Raw genomic sequence first — 26,083 nt, 5'->3', positions numbered from 1 at the left:
GCAATTGATATCCTTTCGCAAATAATTGAAATGCAATTTCGTGATCTGGATCTTTAATTGTGGGAAACTTCTCAAGTTCTTCCGCCAAGCCTTGATTAATGAATCTACAAAATCCCTCGAATTGGATCTGACTAAATCCGGGTATTGTGGACATTCCCTCATTTCCATTCCGGAGCATTTGAATCTTAAGTTTCCTATTTATAGAAGAAAAATTCCATTATCAGCTCACTCTTCATCAATCCCTACGGATCAATCTAGCAATCATGGAATCCATATTCTGTTTACTGAATCACATGAAATTCTAGGGAACTCCACATACGTATTTCATATATGTATTTCATACATATGAATAGAGACGATTTCGACGAAAGTTCGAATTTAGCAGGGGTTGAAATGGAATAAAAATGAATTGATAAAACAGTCCTAGAAAAAAATTCTGCCACTGAAACTTTATGATATTCTAAAAAGATTGGATAGCAAAGATTTCTCGTTTTATCTCCTTTCTATGAAAGGGATAAAGCCATAAGAATTTATAAGCACTAGAAAGTTTGACTTTAGTTCGATTTAGAATAGCACGCTTAGTTTCTTTTTCAAAAAGAATTTGAAGGGTCTTTTTTGTTTCGTAGTAGTAGAATTGCTAGAAAATAAAGGATTTCGTTGTAGAATCCTAAAATAAAGATAAAGTACTTTATTTTTTAAGTACTTGCCAATCTAGTTATCCACCTATCTACATATCCTTTCTTTTATCGTAATTGCACTTAGGTGGGCCAAGAAGGCCTGGCTATAATCTATATCAGAGCAAATTCCCTCTTTTTTTTTTTATTCAAGATATTTAATACAATGAAAAATTAAAGCACGATTCCCCATAGGAATATGTACATAAGGGGGATCTGTAGATAATAATGCTGTTCGGACCTGGAGTTTCCCTATATACAGATTAGGGAAACATTTATTCTTATTCTATTTTATTATGCCATTCAAAATAATGGGGGGGAATACCGATTTAAGAGTCGTTCACTACTGCAATTCAAAAAATAATAATAATAATATTATATTTATTATATTATTATATTATAGTTTTATTTTATTATATTATAGTTAATTATATTATTATATTCTAATTTTATTATATTATAGTTAATGGTTCTAATTTGTTCTGAATTTTGCAGCCTGCGACTGGAAATCCACTTTTTCTTCTTTTCTTCTTTGTCATCTCAATAGAATAGAAAGAAGCGGGAAGTTTTCTAGTGTTAGCAATGTGTGTTTTAAGATAGAATCCATCGAGGAGAATAAGCGAAACTGGATCCAAAAAAGCAGAAATCTATTTTTTGAAAAAGATTCTAAAAAAGTAAGTAGAATTAGATTCAAGATAAAAGAAAAAAAGGTTTTAGTAATTAGTAAAAAAATGTGAATGAATACTTGCTCTTTTCTCGATTTTAGATCGGATTTTTTGGCGGCATGGCCAAGTGGTAAGGCAGGGGACTGCAAATCCTTTACCCCCAGTTCAAATCTGGGTGCCGCCTGATCAATAAAATACTTAGGATTATAGTACTGATCAAACTCGACAAATTCGTACCCCCCTAAGTTGGGGCACGAGAGTAACTAGGTTTGGCGATACTGGATTTTGAGAATCCATACCATAGTTCTACCCTCAAACTAGGGTTTGTTTTGTGGGCAGTGGCCCAAACGGCTACCAATAGGGATGAGGTAGCGTTTCCTTATTCTTTTATTAATTTAAATCGATTCGATTCGGGAATTTAAAACTACGAGACTAAGATGTCAGAAATCTTCGTAGCCAAAGGTCCCTAAGGGGCATTCTTTTTTCAATCTAAGATTGAAGAAGGGACTTTGCGAAGAAATAGAAAGACTTCCTAATTATCATACATTTTATTTATCGTACATCTTACTACATACACTTTATCGTACATCTTACTACATACACTTCGTACATCTTATGCTACCTACATACACTAAAGTAAAGGCTACTGATTCTGTCGAGAATTAGATTGAATAGGCTGATCAAAAATCAATTTTTGGATTGTGGATAAGACCTCCTTACTCTTTCATAGAAAGATAGAAAGCGGGGCAGCAGTAGGGTTTAGGTCAAAAATAAAAATAAACATGGGTAAGTTAGGTATCCAATAAATATTTATCTATCCTAATTTTATGGTGTATTCTTACGTCCTTTGCTTATAAAAAAGGTAACAAACGAAAGAAAAAATCTCTCTATTCCCGCGTCTTCTATTCAGAGCATCCCCTACTCTTTTTTAGGGAAAGAGCGATGTATCATATTTCTACTTAATGCTCTCCAATTCTACCAGAAATCATATAAGAATTTGTTAGGAGTAAATTCCTTTAACGGATTCATCCATAGTCTTAGGGCAGAATGGCCTTTTGACTCTGTACCCTTGATTCCACTATGATTATTGATCAATAGTAGAAGAATTCTTTCATAGAAATAGGAGACATAATTTACATGGATATAGTAAGTCTCACTTGGGCTGCTTTAATGGTAGTCTTTACATTTTCTCTTTCGCTAGTAGTATGGGGGAGGAGTGGACTCTAGGGATACTACCAATTGATTGAGTAGTCGAATTGTAGTATCAACTCTTTTCTTTAATTGATCGTTTTGCATTAATAATTTTGCCAAACTTTATTTTTTCTCTCTTTCTTTAGTTTTGTTTCACTCTTGTAAGAAACTCTTTTAAGAAAGTAAGAAAGAGTCGTTCTATTCCAGTATAATAGAATAGAAAGGGCGATTATAGTAATTCATAACTTCTATTCTACTAGAAATTATGAGTAAAAAGAAAGTTCTATACATAAGAAAATTAGAACATAAGAAAATTAGACTTTCTTACACGAAGCTATTCACAATATATCGCACATTTTCCATTTATACTATTTTCTTATTCTTAGAAAATTTTTGATGTTCTTTTTTTTTTTTTTTGAAGGATCTCGATTGAAGCATCTCGCACCTTTTTTAAGCATGAAAGATTCGTAGGTTTTTTCCTTTTACTTTTTTTCTTTTACTATAATCTATTCTAGTCTATTCTCGTATTATTTTTCTCCCCCTCCTTGGATTCTTTCAATGAAGAATTATCTTCGATTTTTTTGATTTTGACTTGATTGAAATTAAGTGGATGCAGTGAAAAAAGAAGTTGAATTAGACTACTATTTCAATCTACTAATCGATTCTATGTAGATTCAAGATAATATAATAGAAAGAATCTAAAGTGTGGTAGAAAAAACTATATGTAGTTCTTTCTACCACACTTTATGATTCCAACCAGACCCTTTCATTTAAGACTTGGATTTTTTATTTTCTTTAATCCCTTTTTCATTTCTTCAATGATTAATTGGAATTCCAATTAATCATTTTGACTGGCTGTTTTTACATAAATAATAAGTAAAAAGGCAGTAGGAACTAGAATGAACAATGCTGTAGCAATAAATGCGAGAATATTTACTTCCATAACCTCTTTATTTATTTATTTTTTTCACAATAACTCGGGATGTAATCCCATGGAGAGGAAAAAGGGGTATCCTGTAAATTCAAGGGGAGGACTTGCATTCTGATAATACTGAATCAATTCAATATTATGAATATTGCATCTATCAAATCAATTCATGGTGGATAGTGGAATAATATAACATAGGAAGATCTCTTATCCATACTAAGACCAAAATAGGTTTTTTGATTGGATTCGAAACCCCCTCTATTCTTTTTTCATTCTTTTCTACTTTTGCTTTTCTATATGTATAACCCAAAATCTTTCTTATCTTATCCAATTTCACTTCCTTTTTCTTATAGTTATACATACAATTATGTATGTATTATATGACCAACTTTCTATGGGTCACATAGACATCCCAATAAGCAGTAGAAGTAGAAATGAGATGGAGAAAAGAGGATCTTAAATAAAAAGGATCCCATATTTAAATTTAGGAAAAAGAGCGTTTGCTTGGTTTTTATTTTATTAGGTTACTATCCATATACGCTTTTTGGGGTCTAAAGATGAGAGCAAATCCATAAAAAAAGGAGTCGGCAAATGGAGTGAGAATGAGGTGGATTCTTTCCAATTATATACACAAACAAAGTTGGAACTAGAAAATGGAAGGGGTGCGGTTTAACCCCCAAAAAGTAACTAATTAGATGAAATTCATTCTCTAACAATAAACGAATACGGTTTATGTATGGATTCCGGTAAAATACCGGTACTCGATTTCATAAGAGTCGAATAGGAAGTTAAGATGAGGGTGGTATCATCATAAAAATGGAGTAGTATCCTAAATTATACTAATCCACGTATGATATGTATGCCTTTCCTTATCAACCGGAAGTAGTGCAAAAAAAATTCTATACTGCACTGCTCTCTTTTTACTGAGAAATGCAAAAAAATAAAAGTGAAGTAAGGGTGCCCCATAGATATTTGATCTTGCCTCCTGTCCCCCCCCCCCCTTTTTTCATCAAAAATTTCCATGAAAAAAGAAAAGATGAATTTGTCCATTCATTGAACCCTAGTTCGGGACTGACGGGGCTCGAACCCGCAGCTTCCGCCTTGACAGGGCGGTGCTCTGACCAATTGAACTACAATCCCTGCGGGGTGTATGGCATGCCTATTCTTAAATAGAAGATTCGATCCGTCTGTCGTGCTCTAAGAAATAGACGAATCATATACTACATACCCGCATATCCTATGCGGGTATAGTGAGAGTGGCATAACTAGTATGTTGCGATTTTTTATCCCTAAAAATAAACGATAATCCGCTTTTCCATAAGAAAAGCTCTTTTCTTTGTCTTTTCTTTGTAAGACAAAGAATCAGAGAGATACGGATTAGAAATCAATTTCCCCGTTTCTCTTTATCCTTTATTTCTATAGATAATACATCTTTTTTCTTCCATAAAAAAAATAGATTTAGTTCATATTCACGAAGCCCTAAATTTTTGGGCCGAGCTGGATTTGAACCAGCGTAGACATATCGTCAACGAATTTACAGTCCGTCCCCATTAACCGCTCGGGCATCGACCCAGGAAGAATTTTTTCTAGGCTTTTTGATAATCTATGATTAACCTCTTTTTATAATACTCCCTACCCCCAGGGGAAGTCGAATCCCCGCTGCCTCCTTGAAAGAGAGATGTCCTGAACCACTAGACGATGGGGGCATCACTAGACGATAGCACCATATACAACCACTCGTCATTATACTATAATGATAGTATGAGCAGTTTTTTGGAATTGTCAATATACTCTTCGAACTAGATCAAAGAAAAGAGTCTTTACTACTTTTCTGTTATGCTTTCATAGGATTTTTTTTAGTTGATGGTTAGGTTAATTCACGGATCATCCCCTACTTTTTAAGCTTTTTAAGGTTAAGGAAATTCGTTTAAAGGGTATAGAATACGAATAGACTAATAAAAAGGAATCTAAATTAGTTCAGTACAGGTATTGATTGCTATAACAGGAAAAAGAGTCCAATTTCATTTTTTTTTGTAATTTTAACTCTGTGCTTCGTTTAGTGTTCAGACCAAAAATGTGGGCATCTCGCACTAAACTAAGTCATAAAATTGCAAAAAAAAAAAAAATGGGGACATTTTCAAAAAAGAAATGAATGAATTTAGTAGAAAAGTACTTTATCGGATTCGAACCGATGACTTCTGTCTTACCAAGGCATTATTCTACCACTAAGCGAAAAGCCCTTTATCGGATTTGAACCGATGACTTATGCCTTACCATGGCATTACTCTACCACTGAGTTAAAAGGGCTTTTTATTCAATAATTAGCCACTTTCATTTACCATTATGGGTCTACTGCATAATGTACATATTACATGTATATATTAATGTACATAATATATGTATATATAGAGATATGTAGAGATTTTCTTTTCTATATATCGAGATCGAGATATCGAAGTTTATTTATGGCGAGGTTTAAAATCTTGAGAAAATTAAGAAAAATAAGAAAATCTTTCATATTATCTCTTATCACTTGCACAAAGTATAGGTATTTATTATTATATAAATAAATACATATACATATCATGTATAATAAAATACATGAACAGAGAATTGACACACCCAAAAATTATTATATATATCGGATACACTTGAAGAGGCTAAGTTCATAGGTATGTAAACACGATCTCGTACGACTCACCAAACCAAAGTCCGGAAGTTCCATTTTTTTTGTTAAGAAGAGAACAAATATGTATCAATTGTTGAATCGGATACAACAATGGGCCAAAAAGGCCAAAGGGGCAATAAGAACTGCTGTTAAAAAAATGATAAACTTTTTTTTTATCTTTAGGCTATTCACTTTTCACGTGCTCAGAATGTTCTGCAGAATTAGGGACTTTTTTCTTCTATTGGCTGATCTTATGATGAGAACTTTCTCCATTTATGTTTTATTTCCCCTAATTCTAATTGGGTGGGGTATAAAGGAATTTGCGCTCTTCATATACCCCTATGGCTGGATAGTAATTTTCAGTGATATACTTCTTATCTGTTTTGGTGAGAGATTGAAACAATTTTTAGCAGGCATCTTTTGGAAAAACTTTCGAGTTCAAAACTTTTTCATTTTTCTTAAAAAGTTTTGGACGGATTTGTTGAAACGATTTTCAACAGGTACCCCTTGGAAATGGGGTACTTGACTATTCTACAAGGATTATAGTGGATTTGGAACAAACTATGTTGGAGTTTTATCAACAATTTTATTCTAAAAAAAAGGGTTGGGAGTCGAATTTATACTGCAGAGTATCAAAATTATACTACTGCCTGTCCAACAAAAAATAAAAAGCATATCCTACATACCTAACTCCTCCAGGTTCAGGGTTTTCCGTTTCCGAACACTAGGAAAAGGGAGGATTCTAGATTTTCGATCCTAGGGTTAAAAGGAAGGGGATAGATACCCAATATGATTCTTAGGAGGAACGTTTGGTAATGGTTCTCTATGCTCTTTTTTATGTGTTCTTAGTTCTATTCATCTTCTTTGATTCTTTTAAACAAGAATCTAATAAACTAGAATTGAGCGGAAAAGAAGAGAGGAAATTAGGAAATGGAGAGGATCGACTAACCAGCGATTCGTATCTGCTTTTCTTTTTAAGTTATTACTCTTTGTTGCTTCTCTCAAGCGATAGACGAAGTCTATGAAAAATTTTGGAAAGTCATCTCACTCCTTCCCTATGGCTCGCACTTCATGATACGTGGAGGAAGAAAACATCTTTCGCAATTTCTTTGTTCAATTCTGAACAAAAAAGAAAAGGAAGAAAGGGATTTATGGGGACTGTACTGCCTTTATATCTCTTAGTATATATTGTAGGAATAATTAAACGATTCCTTACAACAGTCTGGCACATTTACGTCCTCACAAATAATGATCCTTGTAGTCATAACCGTAGAATAGATCCTAATCGAAATGCATACATTTGGTTCATACGCTATTGGTATGGTAAGAAGAGATGTATTTTACAGACTAGAGAGGGGCTATCTAAATCCTAAAGTAAAGGTCCGCGATTGAAGTACCAACCGCCCACCGCCATGAACTTTCTCCTTTGATTCGATAAGGTGGAATTAGCCTCCTTCTCGAATGGCTACCCTTGACAAAGGGTAGCATTGGTATCATAATCTACATGTAGCGGGTATAGTTTAGTGGTAAAAGTGTGATTCGTTCTATTAATAACTGAATTTGAAATGATATACTTAAGGCATCCTTAAGTTTTTTTATATTCATATTCCGATGAAAACTTTAGTTCTTATAAAGGATTTAATCCTTTTCCTCTCAATAGCATATTGAGGAAGAATATACATTCTCCCGATTAGTATCCAAAGACTAATTGAATTTGCATCTAAAATACAAATTCGATTATGAGTACGTAGTCGCGAAGCATAATTTTGCATTGGATTAAGTATTCCGATAAGTATTCCGATTGAATAAATATGAGTAAAGGATCTATGGATGAAGATACAAAAAAGGTTATTTCCAATCGTAACTAAATCTTCTTTTGTTTTGTAGGAAATGGAAGCCCAATAGCTAAAAAACGATGGTTTTGGTTTACTAGAACCATCAGTATATTATATTGTTTCAGCTCGGTGGAAACCCAACTCTTTTCCTCAGGATCTCTTGAATGAAATTAGGGAACGAAGTAAGTAGATTAGATAGATATTTAGGAGAATTTCTATCTCCTATTCTATAGGGATCATCTAGAAAGCGGAGAGCTTTGGTTCCATTCAGACAGAAAAGCTGACATAGATGTTAAGTGGTGAGAATATCCATAAAGGAGCCGAATGAAATCAAAATTTCATGTTCGGTTTTGAATTAGAGACGTCAAAAATAATCAACCAACGTCGACTATAACCCCTAGCCTTCCAAGCTAACGATGCGGGTTCGATTCCCGCTACCCGCTCCATTCTGTATAAAAAGACTATTCCATTTGTTTGTCTAGACATGGTAGAGACTTGTATTCCACCTTTTTCTTTCGTCCACCAGTTTTCGGCCCTACAGAGCGGAGTAGAGCAGTTTGGTAGCTCACGAGGCTCATAACCTTGAGGTCACGGGTTCGATTCCCGTCTCCGCACTTAGCAGTCCGTATAAATGGACTATTCTATTTGTATATATATGATAGAGGGCTATATCCAACCCTTTTTTTTTATTTAGCAGGCAGAAAAAAAAAAAAAAAAAATGAAAGAAAAGCATAGCCTATCCCCCTTTCAAAACCGTTTGTCTCTTGTTTGTCTCGGCGAATCCCCGGTTTAGGGAACTTTCTTAGAAAGTTGGATTTGCACCCTCGAAGCACTCTTTTTTTTTGAGTCGGGTGCAAAGGAAGGATAAGATAGGAAGGGGTACAGTACTAGACTAACAACTACTTAATTTAATATTCATTTAATATTAAATAGTAATTTAATAGAAGTAGTTAAGTAGTCATTTACTATAATAATTTACTATATTAAAAATAAATATATATAATTTACTATAATATAAACTATAATATTAAATATAAACTATAATATTAAGTAGTTAAGTAGTCAACTAGACTGAATTTTTTATCATAGCACCTTACTAAATTAAGCTGGCGAGCGACGGGAATCGAACCCGTATCTTCTCCTTGGCAAGGAGATGTTTTACCACTGAACTACGCTCGCTACATTGAACTACGCTTGCTACGTCCTATATTTTATAGGGTATATCCACCTGGGTCGACCGTCTATGTCTGGGTCGACCGTCTATGTCTGGGTCGACCGTTTCATTTTCTATTAGAGTTTTCTTTTTATTAACTGTCTATCAATCAATATTCTAATGGCAATAGAATTTCATAATAATGAAAGAGAAGAGGTAATAATTCGGAACGAAAATAGCATTTTAATGTGTATAAAAATCCTAATTTTTTCGAAAAAGGGCCTTTCTTTTTATTTATTTTGTATCGGGTTACTAAATACTAAACAAATTCAAGAAATAAGAGAATTCAGAATAGCTACCAGAAAGACTAATCCAATCCATAATGATGTACCGGAAAATACAACGTTTTTATTATTTGACCAACCATCAGGAGAAGCAAATACAAGGGGTACACTAATTACTAAAACTGAGGAAGTCGCAATTAATGCAAAAACAGCTAATTGGAAAGCAATATTCATATTTATAATCCTCCAAACTACCTTCAAATAAAGTTGACTACATATTTCTATTTGATCCCTCACTTAATCAAAATTGTATGAAAATACAAGAAGTAGGAGGGGTTTAATCATGAATCCATTGATTCTTCTTTTTATTAAAACTTTTTCCTTACCGCTTTATACAGAGATATATTGAAAGTGGACTTGCATCTGAGATGAGTTAGTAGATCATTTCATATAGCTATGTTCTATTTGTAGGAATAAAATAGGGATTGGGCTGTGGAGAGATGGCTGAGTGGTTGATAGCTCCGGTCTTGAAAACCGGTATAGTTCTAGGAACTATCGAGGGTTCGAATCCCTCTCTCTCCTTTTGTATATTGAATACATTTGCTTCTTTCTATCTATGTTTTTCTTTGTGCAGCCCCCCTTATATCATTCTTTCATAAAAAAGCATGAATGGCTCGGCTAGATGGAATAACCGAGCCAGAACAGAAAAAAACTAGAACAGGTATAAATAAAAAATCTTAGTTAAGAGGGGTCATGTAAAGAACAGGTTCCAAATCGCGATCAATTCCCTTTTCAAAGCCTGCTGCAGCAGCTCGGGCTCTTCCTGCATGCCACAAATGGCCCACAAAAAAGAAGAATCCTAGAACAAAATGGGAGGTCGCTAACCAACTTCTAGGGGAGACATAATTAACAGCATTGATCTCGGTAGCTACGCCACCCACGGAATTTAAAGAGCCTAAAGGAGCATGGGTCATATATTCTGCTGAACGTCGTTCTTGCCAAGGTTGGATGTCTTTTTTCAACCTACTCAAGTCCAAACCGTTGGGGCCCCTTAGAGGTTCTAACCACGGAGCACGAAGGTCCCAAAAACGCATAGTTTCCCCTCCAAAAATAACCTCTCCCGTTGGGGAACGCATTAGATATTTACCTAAACCCGTCGGTCCTTGGGCAGACCCTACATTAGCTCCAAGACGCTGGTCTCTAACTAGAAAAGTAAATGCTTGAGCTTGAGAAGCTTCTGGTCCAGTGGGCCCGTAAAACTCACTTGGATAAGCCGTATTATTGAACCAGACAAAACAACAAGCGATAAAACCAAAAACAGATAAAGCACCTAAACTATAAGACAAGTAAGCTTCGCCAGACCATACAAATGCACGGCGAGCCCATGCAAAGGGTTTGGTTAAGATATGCCAAATTCCGCCAAGTACACAAATGGAACCCAACCATACATGTCCCCCAATTATATCTTCTAAATCATCCACACTAACAATCCATCCTTCTCCCCCAAAAGGGGATTTTAGTAAATAACCAAATATAACACCGGGGCTAAGGGTCAAATTGGTAATTTTTCTTACATCCCCCCCCCCGGGGGCCCAGGTATCATATACGCCGCCAAAATAAAGAGCCTTGAGTACTAGAAGAAAAGCACCTAGACCTAACAAAATTAAGTGAATACCCAAAATTGTAGTCATTTTATTTCTATCTTTCCATACATAACCAAAGAATGGAAAAGATTCTTCAAGAGTCTCGGGTCCCAGAAGCGCGTGATAAATGCCACCGAAGCCTAAGACTGCGGAGGAAATTAAGTGAAGTACTCCGGATACAAAGTAAGGAAAAGTATCTAGAACTTCTCCCCCCGGCCCTACTCCCCAACCTAGAGTAGCTAAGTGCGGAAGTAAAATCAACCCTTGTTCATACATGGGCTTTTCTGGTACGAAATGGGCCACTTCAAATAGGTTCATTGCTCCGGCCCAGAATACGATTAATCCGGCATGGGCTACATGAGCTCCAAGTAGTTTACCGGACAAATTGATAAGTCTGGCATTCCCAGCCCACCAAGCAAAGCCGGTGGTTTCTTGGTCACGACCAGCTAAAACGAAAGTTCCATTAAAGAGCGTTTCCACGTGGTAGAACCTCCTCAGGGAATATAAGATTTTCATGAGGCTGATCCTGAGCTGCCATCCACGCACGAATACCCTCGTTTAAAAGAATATTTTTGGTGTAGAAAGTCTCAAATTCAGGATCTTCCGCTGCACGGATTTCCTGGGAAACGAAGTCATAGGCACGTAGGTTCAGAGCCAGACCAACTACGCCAATAGCACTCATCCATAAACCGGTGACGGGTACAAATAGCATAAAGAAATGTAACCAACGTTTATTGGAAAAAGCAACACCAAAGATTTGGGACCAAAAGCGGTTAGCAGTGACCATTGAATAAGTTTCTTCAGCTTGAGTTGGGTTAAAAGCACGGAAGGTATTTGCACCATCGCCATCTTCGAATAGAGTGTTTTCTACGGTAGCCCCGTGGATAGCGCATAGCAGAGCTGCGCCTAATACTCCGGCAACTCCCATCATATGAAATGGGTTCAACGTCCAATTATGAAATCCTTGGAAGAAAAGGATGAACCGAAATATAGCTGCTACGCCAAAACTCGGCGCAAAGAACCAACCAGATTGTCCCAGTGGATAAATAAGGAATACGGAAACAAAAACAGCGATTGGACCAGAGAATGAAATTGCATTATAAGGCCGCAATTGAACAGACCGAGCAAGTTCAAATTGACGTAGCATGAAACCTATTAGTGCAAAAGCTCCATGGAGAGCGACAAAAGTCCAAAGACCACCTAATTGACACCAACGAGTAAAATCTCCCTGTGCTTCCGGTCCCCATAGTAGCAACAAAGAGTGTGCTAAACTATTGGCAGGTGTGGAAACCGCCGCGGTTAAGAAATTGCAACCTTCCAAATAGGAACTAGCCAATCCATGGGTATACCAAGAAGTTACAAAAGTAGTCCCTGTAAACCAACCCCCTAAAGCGAAATAAGCACAAGGAAAGAGCAATAAGCCGGACCATCCTACAAAAACGAAACGGTCCCTTCGTAACCAGTCGTCCATAATATCAAATAGATCGTTTTCTTCTTTAGTAACTCTACCAACGGCTATAGTCATAGTGATCCTCCTATTCAATTACTTCAACCATTTTCGAGCACCTCATATTACTTCCAGGGCATACGATAGTTTGATTATCTGTGGACGATTTCTTTCTCGTTCAATGCCCTTTTTCAGTCGTCTCGAAGATAGAAATTTTGCATTTTTATCTATGGGGTCACAACCCAGGTCGTGCTAAATCCACAAATTTCATTTAATTCATTTTTCTTATACTATAGAAAAGAAATAAAGAAATAAACATTTGAATTCAGCATTATTCCATGATTTCTATTTCAAAGCCCATTTTTTAAGGGAAAACCCCTCTTTTCTCATTCGCTCTCTATTGCATGGGTGGAAGAACAAAAATGGAATTCTGAAAAAAAAAAGAAAGATATTGAAAAGAAAAATTGACTTTTGAAACCCTTTATTTATTATGTGTAACGGAAAAGAGTTGCGATTTCTTCTTATTCCTATAGAACGTCTAGTAACAAGAATATGAAATCGTAAATAGCGAAAAATTCTTGCCTTGCGCGATCTAAGTCTAAGGAAATACAAAAATGCGCTTATACACCAATTTCATCCACATCGAATTTATATATCAGAATAGCAGATAGAGGCATTATTCAAGGGGTCAGGTCTACTTACTTTATCTTTCTTTCCCATTTTATTGTGGGTTTGATAAGAACCTTTTTTGCTTTGTGGATAAATAAAAAAAAAGAGTTTTTTTTTTTAACCCGCTTGTTTTATTCTAACAAATTCTATATGGAACTGCCCGCTGAAGAGAAAAAAGATCTGATTGTCTTTCAGCCTATATCGAATTTTGGAAAGAAAAAACCAGAATTTTCTTCTTTTTTTTATTAACATTAAGAAAAAAGAATATAATTAAAATGGAATTGGCAATATAATTTTTATGCACTTTTGAAATGAAAGAAAAAGGAAGGATTTTTGACAATCGTTATTTCTTGCCTCTGCCATATCATGAAAACCTTTCGATTTGGAACGGGGAGAGATGGCTGAGTGGACTAAAGCGGCGGATTGCTAATCCGTTGTACAATTTTTTTGTACCGAGGGTTCGAATCCCTCTCTTTCCGCCCCCTCGGATCATTTGGGACTTTCGAATTGTAAGGAATTCTGACCCCCGGATTTTCTCATAAATAAATGTACGAAATAAATCCAATTTAAATTTATAAGAAAAAATTCCAAAAAATTTTTGATTTTTACTCCTCACGCCCAGGATTACGTCCTGGGTCATTAGATAAGAATCCAAAGATAAAGAGGGAAACAAAGAATATCACTACTGTATAAACAAAAAGTTTGAGAGTAAGCATTACATAATCTCCAAAATTTTTTTTGTTAAGGAATAGATTACCCATTTTTCCTTACCACACGGATCCACTAGGATGGGTTTTCTTTATTTTGACACCTAAAAATGCAAAAATCAATTCTTAAAAAAATTGCAAGAATTGCTTTATAATAAGCACTCTTATCAATATCAAAAATTAGTTTAGGTATTGTGTGGGTACCTAAAGGTACCTGTTCAACGTAGGCGCAGGGGGTAGAAAGGCTGATCAAAATTTATTGCTGCAGCTATACATTCAATGTAGAAGAATTTTCATTTTAGAATCGAAGGTTCATAATATAAGACTTCTCGGCTCTTATCCATTTTTTTTTTTGGAATGAATACATCATTCAATTTGGCAGGCAGAATAGTAAAGATTTCATCGAAAACTTACAGCAGCTTGCCAAACAAACGCTAATAGAAAAAAGAGTACAGGTATGACAGGCATAACATCCACGATTGGGTTGAAAATGGCATAAGCTTCGGGTAATTTGGCGAAGAAAAAGCTAGTCGGACAAAGAACAGAATTAAAACAGATACAGGTTAAACTAAGTATATTAGGCATAACAAGCATTTCATTCTTGTAGAGTAGATAATTGGATTTTGATTGAGTTATTTTTATAAGGGAAAAAGCAAAAGAAAAGGTAGATTCCAAATCCTTTTTTCTTCGGACTTTCCCAAACACAAAATACCTCCTTGTATTCGCATTCTCAAATGAGAATGGAAGAAATTCGACTTTCATATAATATCTTAATAGAATTCCATGTAATGATCAATGCATTTTTTGGATTCTATATTATCTGCATGTCTAGAATCCTAGCAAGAAAATATCCCTCATTTTTTAGGTAATTGAAGTGGGATTGACGAATAATATATAAAAATAATAGTGTTTATTAGTGTTTCATAAAACGAAATGACATGGGGCGTGGCCAAGTGGTAAGGCAGCGGGTTTTGGTCCCGTTACTCGGAGGTTCGAATCCTTTCGTCCCAGATTTTTTCTGATGAAGCGAAAGATAGAATCGTATTGTGCCCTGCACGACACAAAAGTTTATTAAAGAGAATAATTATCTCTTATGAACTCGTAGATTAGATGCATTTCTAAGCATTTTTTTCTTTCTCAGAAAACAAAAAATAAAGTGTCAAGTCCAGTCAAATTTAATATCTTTATTTTCATGAAAAATTTTTGTCTATCAGGCACATTCAGGATATGCCCCTACTACTCATTACTCATATGTGTTTTGAATATGTGTTTTGAAATTGGAACTTTTTGGATAAACTTTATACCCCGTATCTATGAAGTGGGAATTCTTACAGGATCCATTTGACACCCAATATGAAAGAAAAGAAGTACCCCCTATTTATTTTCCCAAAACTAAAGAACTAAAGTAAGTAAAAAAAAAAAAAATTAATGAGGTAAAACACTGTATAGAAAATGAGACCTATCCCTTTATGATAGAGATAGATTTTTGTTGTATTATTTGTTTTCTTGTATTATTAGTAAAAAAGAAGCGTCCTTCTTTTCTTTGGTTAAGCGAAAACGATCTCGATCTGTGATTCTTTAAATATCCAGAATGATCCATTTCGGTAAGGTTAAGGTAAGAACTGTTCGTTGGATAGAATGGATTCGAAAAAATCGTACTTTTCTTATTTTTTATTTTGAGTTCTTTCTTTTGTTATTCGAGTCGAAGAAGTATGAGAATTTTAGAACTACTCAAAAACGACCAATCTTTTCATTGGCATAGCTTATTTGTTTATATAGTTAATTGTTTTTGTTACAGAAAAATAGATTAATTCATTAAATTAATTCCACTTTTTTTGAGGTTGATAGTTTATTTGTTGGGAAAGAGTGGATCCTTCTCATTTCAGGATTAATCATCTTGAGTTCTCTGTTGAAAATGGAAATTCAATAATAATAATAAATAAGTCTTAAGTAAACTATTTTATTCCTCTTTTTCGAACTATGTTTCATTCATATGATAGAATATGGGTTTAAATAAATTGTATCTTTGCAGAGTGTTCCCCGATAAATACTTATTTCTTTTATCCAATTTTCTCCATAGATAGCAGGTTTGAATTAGTATACAAAAGCAATGACTATTCATGATTCCATCCATATTGGATCAATTCTCGATACCATTTTGCAATGAAATTAGAGGAATGTTATGGTAAAACTTCGTTTAAAACGATGTGGTAGAAAGCAACGTGCGACTTGAAGGACATGATCGATTGTGGATTTGCCTATCCATCATTTTCCATAGTAATGAAAATGCTCTTGGCTCGACATAGTCTGTTCTATTCGTCCCGAACCGAATTTTCGCTGGGTTGTTTGTAAGTAAAGTAAATAGTACACGATGGAGCTCGAGAGGACAGAATTTCTTTTTGATCAAGGGAAAGAATCTAGGGTTAGTGAAAACTAATAAATTAGGCCAACTTTGTCAGTCTATCCTTAATATAGAAATCAAAAGGTTAAAATAAGAAAAAGTCTAATTTTGGAAGATTGGAAAAACTTTTTTGATGAAAAGTCTATCTGAATCAATTGTTCATATTTGATTTCTATAGAAGAGTGAAATGCTTTATCGAAGGAAATAAGAAAAAAGAAAGGGTATGTTGCTACTCTTTTGAAAGAAAAAAGAATAGGAGTTCCCGAAGTAATGTCTAAACCCAAGGATTTCACAAATCAAAGATAAAGGATTCCGGAACAAGTAAACACGATTTTCAACCGTCTCAACAATAGAATTAGATCTGAATAAGGAATAAAAGTCAATTTGTTCGAGATGAGATAAAGAAAAGAGTTTAGAGACGACTCAAAAAATTTCGAAGGGTTTTTCTTTTGAAGTTTGTCAGTAAAAATTAGCCAACTTGAGTCATGAGTATAAATGAAATTTGTTTTTTCTTTTCTTTAAGGAAATTAATGCAAGTCATAATCGAATTTCTATCTATTTGCATTATAGACAGATTGCATTATAGACAGAAATTCGAATCATTTTCTCGAGCCGTATGAGGAGAAAACCTCCTATACGTTTCTAGGGGGGGGTTGTTTATCTACATCTATCCCAATAAGCTATCTATCGAATCGTTGCAATTGATGTTCGATCTCGAAGAGAAGGAAGAGATCTTCGAAAAGTAGGTTTTTATGATCCGATAAAGAATCAAACTTGTTTAAATGTTCCAGCTATTCTCTATTTCCTTGAAAAGGGTGCTCAACCTACAAGAACAGTTTATGATATTTTAAGGAAGGCAGAATTCTTTAAAGATAAAGAAAGAACTTTGAGTTAATTGAAGAACTAAATGAATAAAAAAGTAGGAGAGGGTCCTTAGTACCCCTTAATTATTTAGACACAATTTGCCTCTTTCTTAGTCCTATTTTTTTTTTGCTGCATTTATGTCGTGCCAATCCAACAAAAGTCCCTATTTTATTTCCTTTTTATATCTAATTACATTGTATTTGCATTGACAAAGGTCTATTGAACAAATAGAATTTGTAGATAGATGGGTCTCTTTATTGTCACTCCATATTAGGTATTTCTGTCTACACTTCATTCAAATGATAGGGTTGCCCCTCTTGCATGTACTCTCATACACATACAAGATTATTTTACTTCTTTAAATTGCCAAAAAAATCACAATTTTGCCATTGTGATTGGGGCTGCTTTTTTTTTTTACCCTTAGCCTTAGTGAAATTTAACCGGATCTGTTCATTTTTGTATTTGAGTGTTTTTAATGGATTAGAAAATCTTTCTTTTGATGTCTTGCTAATTCAATGTGGTATAATTTCATCGATTTTTAGATTTTGATCGTATCTAAGAGATCCTATTTTATCCGGGTTGCTAACTCAATGGTAGAGTACTCGGCTTTTAAGTGCGGCTATGATCTTTTACACATTTGGATGAAGCAACAAATTCGTCCAGACTCTTGGTAGAGTCTAGAAGACCACGACTGATCCTCAAAGGTAATGAATGGAAAAAATAGCATGTCGTAATAAAATCAATTTCTTTTTTTTTTTTTAATAAAAAAAATTCTGATTTTCTGGGTCTAGTGAATAAATGGATAGAGCCTGGCTCTAATTCTGGTAAAATAAAAAAAAAGCAACGAGCTTAACTTCTTAATTGGTTAATTGGAAGGATTCCCCGATCTAATTAGACGTTAAAAATAGATTAGTGCCTAATGTGGGGAAAGGTTAGGTTTTCCTATGAATGGACCCTTTACTTTTTTTTTTTAGAAATCCTAATTATTCTTGATTATGGATTGAAAAGAGATGTTATGAATTGAATGTGTAAAAGAAACAGTATATTGATAAAGAGACTGTATTCCAAAGTCAAAAGAGCGATTGGCCTGCAAAAATAAAAGATTTGTTCTTGTTTGTTTTATAATTAGAACAAACATAAACTAATTAGATAGAAAAGGAGTGGAAAAAGTTCTATGGATTAGACTCCCTTTCTTTCCTGGGTTTGTATTATGCAACACCTTGTTCTGACCATATTGCACTATGTATCATCATTTGATAAACCGAGAAATGCTTTTTTTCTCTATTTCAAGTAGAAATACAAATGGAAAAATTCGAAGGGTATTCAGAAAAACAGAAATCTCGTCAACACTACTTCGTCTACCCACTTCTCTTTCAGGAATATATTTATGCATTTGCTCATGATTATGGATTAAATGGTTCCGAACCCGTGGAAATTTTTGGTTGTAATAACAAGAAATTTAGTTCACTACTTGTGAAACGTTTAATTATTCGAATGTATCAGCAGAATTTTTTAATTAATTCGGTTAATTATCCTAACCAAGATCGATTGTTGGATCACCGTAATTATTTTTATTCTGAGTTTTATTCTCAGATTCTATCTGAGGGGTTTGCGATCGTTGTAGAAATCCCACTCTCGCTAGGGCAACTATCTTGTCCGGAAGAAAAAGAAATACCAAATTTTCAAAATTTACAATCTATTCATTCAATATTTCCCTTTTTAGAAGACAAATTTTTGCATTTACATTATCTATCACATATAAAAATACCCTATCCTATCCATTTAGAAATCCTGGTTCAACTCCTTGAATACCGGATTCAAGATGTTCCCTCTTTGCATTTATTGCGATTCTTTCTCCACTATTATTCGAATTGGAATAGTTTTATTACTTCAATGAAATCCATTTTTCTTTTGAAAAAAGAAAATAAAAGACTATTTCGATTCCTATATAACTCTTATGTATCAGAATATGAATTTTTCTTGTTGTTTCTTCATAAACAATCTTCTTGCTTACGATTAACATCTTCTGGAACCTTTCTGGAACGAATCATCTTTTCTGGGAAGATGGAACATTTTGGTGTAATGTACCCGGGGTTTTTTCGGAAAACCATATGGTTCTTTATGGATCCTCTTATGCATTATGTTCGATATCAAGGAAAGGCAATTCTTGCATCAAAAGGCACTCTTCTTTTGAAGAAGAAATGGAAATCTTACCTTGTCAATTTCTCGCAATATTTTTTCTCTTTTTGGACTCAACCACAAAGGATTCGTCTAAACCAATTAACAAACTCTTGCTTCGATTTTCTGGGGTACCTTTCAAGTGTACCAATAAATACTTTGTTAGTAAGGAATCAAATGCTGGAGAATTCTTTTCTAATAGATACTCGAATGAAAAAATTCGATACCACAGTCCTTGCAACTCCCCTTGTCGGATCCTTATCAAAAGCTCAATTTTGTACTGGATCGGGGCATCCTATTAGTAAACCCGTTTGGACTGATTTATCAGATTGGGATATTCTTGATCGTTTTGGTCGGATATGTAGAAATATTTTTCATTATCATAGTGGATCTTCGAAAAAACAGACTTTGTATCGACTAAAATATATACTTCGACTTTCATGTGCTAGAACTTTAGCTCGTAAACATAAAAGTACGGTACGAACTTTTATGCAACGATTGGGTTCGGTATTTTTAGAAGAATTTTTTACGGAAGAAGAGCAAGTTTTTTCTTTGATGTTCACCAAAACAATTCACTTTTCTTTCCATGGATCACACAGTGAGCGTATTTGGTATTTGGATATTATCCGTATCAATGACCTGGTGAATCCTCTTACTCTTAATTAATCATTAGACAAAATTAATAAACTAGAAAAGATCGATATCAAGATAAAACTTGCACATTTTCCATTCTGAAATGTTCCATAGTAGGTGAATCACTTTAACTAATTAAAAATTCTCAAAATTAGTGGACTTCCTCTTCGGAATAGAAATTGGCTATTTCCACATAGGGAAAGTCGTGTGCAATGAAAAATGCAAGCACGATTTGGGGAGGGGTTTTTTCTATTGTAACAAGGAAGAATTATCTACTCCATCCGACTAGTTCCGGGTTCGAGTCCCGGGCAACCCATATGGAAAATAGAAAAGAGCAATCTGAGTTTTTCATTTTTACTAACTTAATTTCCCAAATTTTTGGATTTGGTAAATGAAGTTATACGAAAATCCAATCGTTGGGGCTGGCTTGGTTGACATTGGTATATAGACTATGTTATACTGTTAAATAACAAGCCTTCTATTATCTATTTTCTTTCTAGTTAATACGTGTGCTTGGGAGTCCTTGCAATTTGAATAAACCAAGATCTTACCATGACTGCAATTTTAGAGAGACGCGAAAGTACAAGCCTGTGGGGTCGCTTCTGCAACTGGATAACTAGCACCGAAAACCGTCTTTACATTGGATGGTTCGGTGTTTTGATGATCCCTACCTTATTGACCGCAACTTCCGTATTTATTATCGCCTTCATCGCTGCTCCTCCAGTAGATATTGATGGTATTCGTGAGCCTGTTTCTGGTTCTTTACTTTATGGAAACAATATTATCTCTGGTGCTATTATTCCTACTTCTGCGGCGATCGGATTGCATTTTTACCCAATTTGGGAAGCTGCATCTGTTGATGAATGGTTATACAATGGCGGTCCTTATGAGCTAATTGTTCTACACTTCTTACTTGGTGTAGCTTGTTATATGGGTCGTGAGTGGGAACTTAGTTTCCGTCTGGGTATGCGCCCTTGGATTGCTGTTGCATATTCAGCTCCTGTTGCAGCTGCTACTGCTGTTTTCTTGATTTACCCTATTGGTCAAGGAAGTTTCTCTGATGGTATGCCTTTAGGAATATCTGGTACTTTCAACTTTATGATTGTATTCCAGGCAGAGCACAACATCCTTATGCATCCATTTCACATGTTAGGTGTAGCTGGTGTATTCGGCGGTTCCCTATTCAGTGCTATGCATGGTTCCTTGGTAACCTCTAGTTTGATCAGGGAAACCACTGAAAATGAGTCTGCTAATGAGGGTTACAAATTTGGTCAGGAAGAAGAGACTTATAATATTGTGGCTGCTCACGGTTATTTTGGTCGATTAATCTTCCAATATGCTAGTTTCAACAATTCTCGTTCTTTACACTTCTTCTTGGCTGCTTGGCCTGTAGTAGGGATCTGGTTCACTGCTTTAGGTATTAGTACTATGGCATTCAACCTAAATGGTTTCAATTTCAACCAATCTGTAGTTGATAGCCAAGGTCGCGTTATTAATACTTGGGCTGATATCATCAACCGTGCTAATCTTGGTATGGAGGTAATGCACGAACGTAATGCTCACAACTTCCCTCTAGACCTAGCTGCTCTTGAAGTTCCTTACCTTAATGGATAAGGTTTTTCTCCTAAACATATAGGAATTTTTGAAGGAAGGAAAGCCGGAAATACCCAATATCTTGTTCCAACAGGATATTGGGTATTTCTTTGTTTATTCTGAATCTTTCTATTCTGAATTCAATTAACGACGAGATTTAGTATCCTTTCTTGTACTTTCATAACTCGTGAAATGCCGAGTAGGCACGAATTCCCCCAATTTGCGACCTACCATAGGATTTGTTATGTAAATAGGTATATGTTCTTTTCCATTATGAATCGCGATTGTATGGCCAACCATTGCGGGTAGAATGCTAGATGCCCGGGACCACGTTACTATTATTTCTTTCTCCTCCTTCATATTGACCTTTTCGATTTTTGCCAATAAATGACGAGCTACAAAAGGATTCGTTTTTTTTCGTGTCACAGCTGATTACTCCTTTTTTTCATTTTAAAGAGTGGCATCCTATGTCCACTATCTCGATCGAGGTATGGAGGTCAGAATAAATAGAATAATAATGAATGGAAAAAAGAGAAAATCCTTTAGCTGGATAAGGGGCGGATGTAGCCAAGTGGATCAAGGCAGTGGATTGTGAATCCACCATGCGCGGGTTCAATTCCCGTCGTTCGCCCATCGCATTATTGCAAATTCCAAAAATGCAATTTTCCATATTCCTAGTTACGTATTTACTTACGGCGACGAAGAATAAAACTATCACTATATTTTTTCCTTTTCCTAGTTCTTCTTCCAAGCGCAGGATAACCCCAAGGGGTTGTGGGTTTTTTTCTACCAATGGGGGCTTTCCCTTCACCACCCCCATGGGGGTGGTCCACAGGGTTCATAACTACCCCTCTTACTACGGGGCGTTTACCTAGCCAACACTTAGATCCGGCTCTACCCAAACTTTTTTGGTTCACCCCAACATTACCCACTTGTCCGACTGTTGCTAAGCAGTTTTGGGATACCAAACGGACCTCCCCAGATGGTAATCTTAAAGTGGCCAATTTACCCTCTTTTGCAATCAGTTTCGCTACAGCACCTGCTGCTCTAGCTAATTGCCCACCCCTTCCACGTGTGATTTCTATGTTATGTATGGCCGTGCCTAAGGGCATATCGGTTGAAGTAGATTCTTCTTTTTTCTCAAAAAACCCCTTCCCAAACTGTACAAGCTTCTTCCAAAGCATACGGCTTTCTAGATGTATATGACGATCTCTAGACAGATGGATCTTATATGAATCGTATGATGAAGTACCACATGAGTGGATATATAGAAAAGGAATCCAAATCCGCCGAATCGCTCATGTTATGATCTTCTACATCCTAGGTCTCCGCGTTCCGTCATCTGGCTTATGTTCTTCATGTAGCATTCAGATCGAATGACTCTATGAAATTACGTCGATACTTCCACATATTATGGGTAACGTAGGAGACATCCCTATTTTCACCCGGGGGTCTTAATTACCACTGCTTAACTTTCAATTCGCCTCTGACCATCAAATTAAATGTGAATAACCCGTCCTCCTCTCTTTGAAACAAGGGGCGCTTCCGGTTCTGTGCGTGCTTCAAACAATTTTGTCTTCTCCATATTACCATATCTCTAGAGTCAATAATTTTCTATGAGGAACTACTGAACTCAATCACTTGCTGCCGTTACTCAACAGTTTTCTGTTGAGGTCTATCCCGTAGAGGTAGTCAAATTGGATCAGTGATCGATTTCTAGGTTTCGTCGTAAACCTAATTGGTTACTTCCAATTACGTAAATCAATAGTTCAAACCGCACTCAAAGGTAGGGCATTTCCCATTGATATAGGAACTTTTGTACCAGAAACAATAGTATCTCCAATTATAGCCCCTCTGGGATGTAAAATATATCTCTTCTCACCATCCCCATAGTGTATGAGACAAATGTATGCATTTCGATTAGGGTCGTATTCTATGGTTATGATTCTACCAGATATGTCTTTTTGATTCCGTCGAAAATCGATTTTACGGTATAGGCGCTTATGACCTCCCCCTCTATGCCTTGCGGTAATGATTCCTCTGGCATTACGACCTTTACCACAACGGTGCCGTCCATGGATCAATTTATTTCGTGGATTGGATTTCACTTGCCTGTCTACGGTTCCCTTGCGTGTGCTCGGGATAGGTGTTTTGTATAAATGTTTCGCCGTATTATTAAGTATTCTCCTTTAGTTCGTTTCTCTATCTAGAAGTGGAATAGAATAACCCGGTTGAAGGGTAATGATCATACGTCTGTAATGCATTGTATGTCCCAGAATAGGTCCCATTCTTCTACCCTTTCCGGGTAGTCGATGGCTATTCACAGCTACTACCTTAACACCAAAGAAGAGTTCGACCCAATGCTTTATTTCTGTCTTAGTGAATCCCGATTCGACATTAAAAGTATATTGATTCTTTCCCAATAAACGAAGACTCTTTTCTGTAAATACTGCGTATTTGATTCCATCCATAAATCGACTTTCCCCCCTATGCTCTGAGTTCCAGTATCGATAAGAATTCGAGTTCTTATTGTTCTTATGTTATGGTATGAATATACCATACCAATTCGTTATGTATGGATGATGGATGAGATTCCATGGATAGAGAGCCAATTCCAATAGACCGTTCCCGTTCGCGTGCATCCAGCAGGAATTGAACCCGCAAATTTACCAATTATGAGTTGGGCGCTTTAACCATTCAGCCATGGATGCTTAACAGGGATCATCGTACATCGTAAATAACCAATTTTCATATAGAAAGACATATCATAGAAAAATGAAATCGAAAATATTCGGAGATGGCAAATATTCGGAGATGACTATGAAAACACCTCTCCGGATCCTCGAATTGAAAGAGAGACTGAGAGGGATCAAGAATCCTAATTCTCGCTATTTGGAATGGATCCAATTCTATTGAGTCTGACCCATAGTGATCATTTCTCTTTAGCAAAGAATGACCTTGGTTATCAAAGGATTGAACAACCGAGATCCATTTACTTATGATACCTAGTTGACATTGCTAACAAGGATCTAATGAATTATGAGTTTAATAGATTCTCTTTAGCAGAAAGACGTATATTCCTTGCTCATTATCAGACAATCACTTATTCCCAAACCTCGTGTGGGGCTAATCGTTTTCATTTACCATCTCATGGAAAACCCTTTTCGTTCCGCTTAGCCCTATCGGGTATTTTAGTGATAGGTTCTATAGGAACTGGACAATCCTATTTGGTCAAATACCTAACGAAAAATTCCTATTTTCCTTTCATTAAGGTACGAGGGCTTCTTATTCCACAAGAACGAAAGCACCTTTTCATTCTTTCATATACTAGGGGTTTTTACTTGGAAAAGACAATGTTCCATACTAAAGGATTCGGGTCCATAACCACGAGTTCCAGTGCACTAGATCTTGTAGCACTTAGCAACGAGGCCCTATCCATTAGTATTCCACATAAGAAATCCATTATAGAAACTAATACAATTAGATTAGCTCTTCATAGACAAACTTGGGGTTTGCGAGCCAAGATAAGACCGGCTCGGGATCATGGGACCCTTTTCTATCAGATAGGAGGGGATCTTGTACAAAATAGACTTCTAAGTAATAACCCCATAGATCCTATATCTATCTATATAAAGAGGCAATCGTGTCAGGAAGCGGCTTTTTCTTTGGCCAAACGGTACTTCGAACTTGGAACGAGCATGAAGAGATTAACGAGACTTCTTTCTCTTTTGAGTTTTTCTGGCGGACCGGTCGCGCAAGATCTTTGGTCTTCCCCCGGAACCGATGAAAAAGTGGGTCGCTTCTTATGGACTCGCTCAGAATGATTCTTCTCTATCTATAGTTCATGGCCTATTAGAAGTAGAAGGTGCTCTGGTGCAATCCTTACCGACAGAAAAAGATTGCAGTCGGGTTGATAATAATCGAGTGCCATTACTTCGTCGGTCCGAACCAAGGAATCCGTTAGAAATGTTTTGAAATGGATATTGTTCTCTCTTTGATTAGGGATGCTATATGAAAAGAAGTGGAGTTTGAAAAAGGGAACGGAATGGTCAAACCGGAACTGCTAGAGGAACGAATTTTCAATAGCATAACTTGGGCTCCTAGAATATGGGGCCCTTGGGACAATCTATTTGATTGCAGGGACAGGTACGCTGAATATGACTGGGGATTTTCCTATGGGTATTGGAGCGGGTCCAAGCAGATTAAAGAGGATGAGTTGTCAGAGACTGCTATTTATTCGAATTATTTCTGGTATATTTATCATAAAAAGGGGGAGGTGCAAGAGACTGATTCGGACTTCTTGCAGAGTGGAACAATGCAGTACCAGACACGAGATATATCTTTCAAAGAAGAAGGCTTTTTTCGAATAAGCCAATTGATTTGGGACCTTCGGATCCATTCTTTTTCCTATTCAAAGATCAGGCCTTTGTCTCTGTGTTTTCACGTCGAGAATTCTTTGCAGATGAAGATGAAGAGATGGCAAAGCGGCTTAGTACCAGTACCTGGAGAAAAAAGCCTCCTAAACATATGGCTAGCAACTGGTTCACCAG

The 26,083-nt window shown here is 35.9% G+C and overlaps 2 protein-coding genes and 8 non-coding genes across 10 annotated transcripts; 5 read left to right on the top strand and 5 right to left on the bottom strand.

Moving 5' to 3' along the window:
- The first annotated feature begins 1,452 nt into the window (after window positions 1-1,452).
- TRNAC-GCA (transfer RNA cysteine (anticodon GCA)) lies at window positions 1,453-1,523 on the top strand. Its single transcript has one exon. It is a non-coding gene; the product is annotated as a tRNA-Cys (tRNA).
- Window positions 1,524-4,524: 3,001 nt separating this feature from the next.
- Window positions 4,525-4,598, bottom strand: TRNAD-GUC (transfer RNA aspartic acid (anticodon GUC)). The gene has a single exon. It is a non-coding gene; the product is annotated as a tRNA-Asp (tRNA).
- Window positions 4,599-4,946: 348 nt separating this feature from the next.
- On the bottom strand, window positions 4,947-5,030 carry TRNAY-GUA (transfer RNA tyrosine (anticodon GUA)). The gene has a single exon. It is a non-coding gene; the product is annotated as a tRNA-Tyr (tRNA).
- A 663-nt stretch (window positions 5,031-5,693) lies between these two features.
- TRNAT-GGU (transfer RNA threonine (anticodon GGU)) lies at window positions 5,694-5,765 on the bottom strand. The gene has a single exon. It is a non-coding gene; the product is annotated as a tRNA-Thr (tRNA).
- Window positions 5,766-8,502: 2,737 nt separating this feature from the next.
- On the top strand, window positions 8,503-8,576 carry TRNAM-CAU (transfer RNA methionine (anticodon CAU)). The gene has a single exon. It is a non-coding gene; the product is annotated as a tRNA-Met (tRNA).
- Window positions 8,577-9,069: 493 nt separating this feature from the next.
- Window positions 9,070-9,140, bottom strand: TRNAG-GCC (transfer RNA glycine (anticodon GCC)). Its single transcript has one exon. It is a non-coding gene; the product is annotated as a tRNA-Gly (tRNA).
- Window positions 9,141-9,892: 752 nt separating this feature from the next.
- Window positions 9,893-9,980, top strand: TRNAS-UGA (transfer RNA serine (anticodon UGA)). The gene has a single exon. It is a non-coding gene; the product is annotated as a tRNA-Ser (tRNA).
- A 3,568-nt stretch (window positions 9,981-13,548) lies between these two features.
- TRNAS-GCU (transfer RNA serine (anticodon GCU)) lies at window positions 13,549-13,636 on the top strand. The gene has a single exon. It is a non-coding gene; the product is annotated as a tRNA-Ser (tRNA).
- Window positions 13,637-14,207: 571 nt separating this feature from the next.
- On the bottom strand, window positions 14,208-24,238 carry LOC118473925 (50S ribosomal protein L2, chloroplastic-like). Its single transcript, XM_035963665.1, has 3 exons — window positions 24,204-24,238; window positions 23,314-23,720; window positions 14,208-22,662 (listed from the first exon to the last, which is right to left on the bottom strand). Exons 1-3 carry the CDS (start codon window positions 24,236-24,238, stop codon window positions 22,220-22,222), a joined length of 885 nt encoding a protein of 294 aa, XP_035819558.1. The 3' UTR covers window positions 14,208-22,219.
- Window positions 15,719-26,047, top strand: LOC118473921 (photosystem II protein D1). Its single transcript, XM_035963661.1, has one exon. The coding sequence runs from the start codon at window positions 20,493-20,495 to the stop codon at window positions 21,552-21,554; it is 1,062 nt and encodes a 353-aa protein (XP_035819554.1). The 5' UTR covers window positions 15,719-20,492; the 3' UTR covers window positions 21,555-26,047.
- The last annotated feature ends 36 nt before the right edge of the window (window positions 26,048-26,083 follow it).

Source organism: Zea mays, unplaced genomic scaffold, assembly GCF_902167145.1.
Source record: "Zea mays cultivar B73 unplaced genomic scaffold, Zm-B73-REFERENCE-NAM-5.0 scaffold_178, whole genome shotgun sequence".
In the NCBI taxonomy this organism is placed as follows: domain Eukaryota; kingdom Viridiplantae; phylum Streptophyta; class Magnoliopsida; order Poales; family Poaceae; genus Zea; species Zea mays.
This window is presented reverse-complemented; position numbering and strand designations above follow the sequence as displayed.

Coding starts and splice junctions, on each gene's coding strand:
- LOC118473925 (XM_035963665.1), bottom strand. CDS start 24,238: ATGGCTGAATGGTTAAAGCGCCCAACTCATAATTG. Junction 23,721..24,203: donor AAGCGCCCAACTCATAATTG/GTAAATTTGCGG, acceptor AACGAACTAAAG/GAGAATACTTAATAATACGG. Junction 22,663..23,313: donor GGGAAATGCCCTACCTTTGA/GTGCGGTTTGAA, acceptor AGAAAAAAGAAG/AATCTACTTCAACCGATATG.
- LOC118473921 (XM_035963661.1), top strand. CDS start 20,493: ATGACTGCAATTTTAGAGAGACGCGAAAGTACAAGCCTGTGGGGTCGC.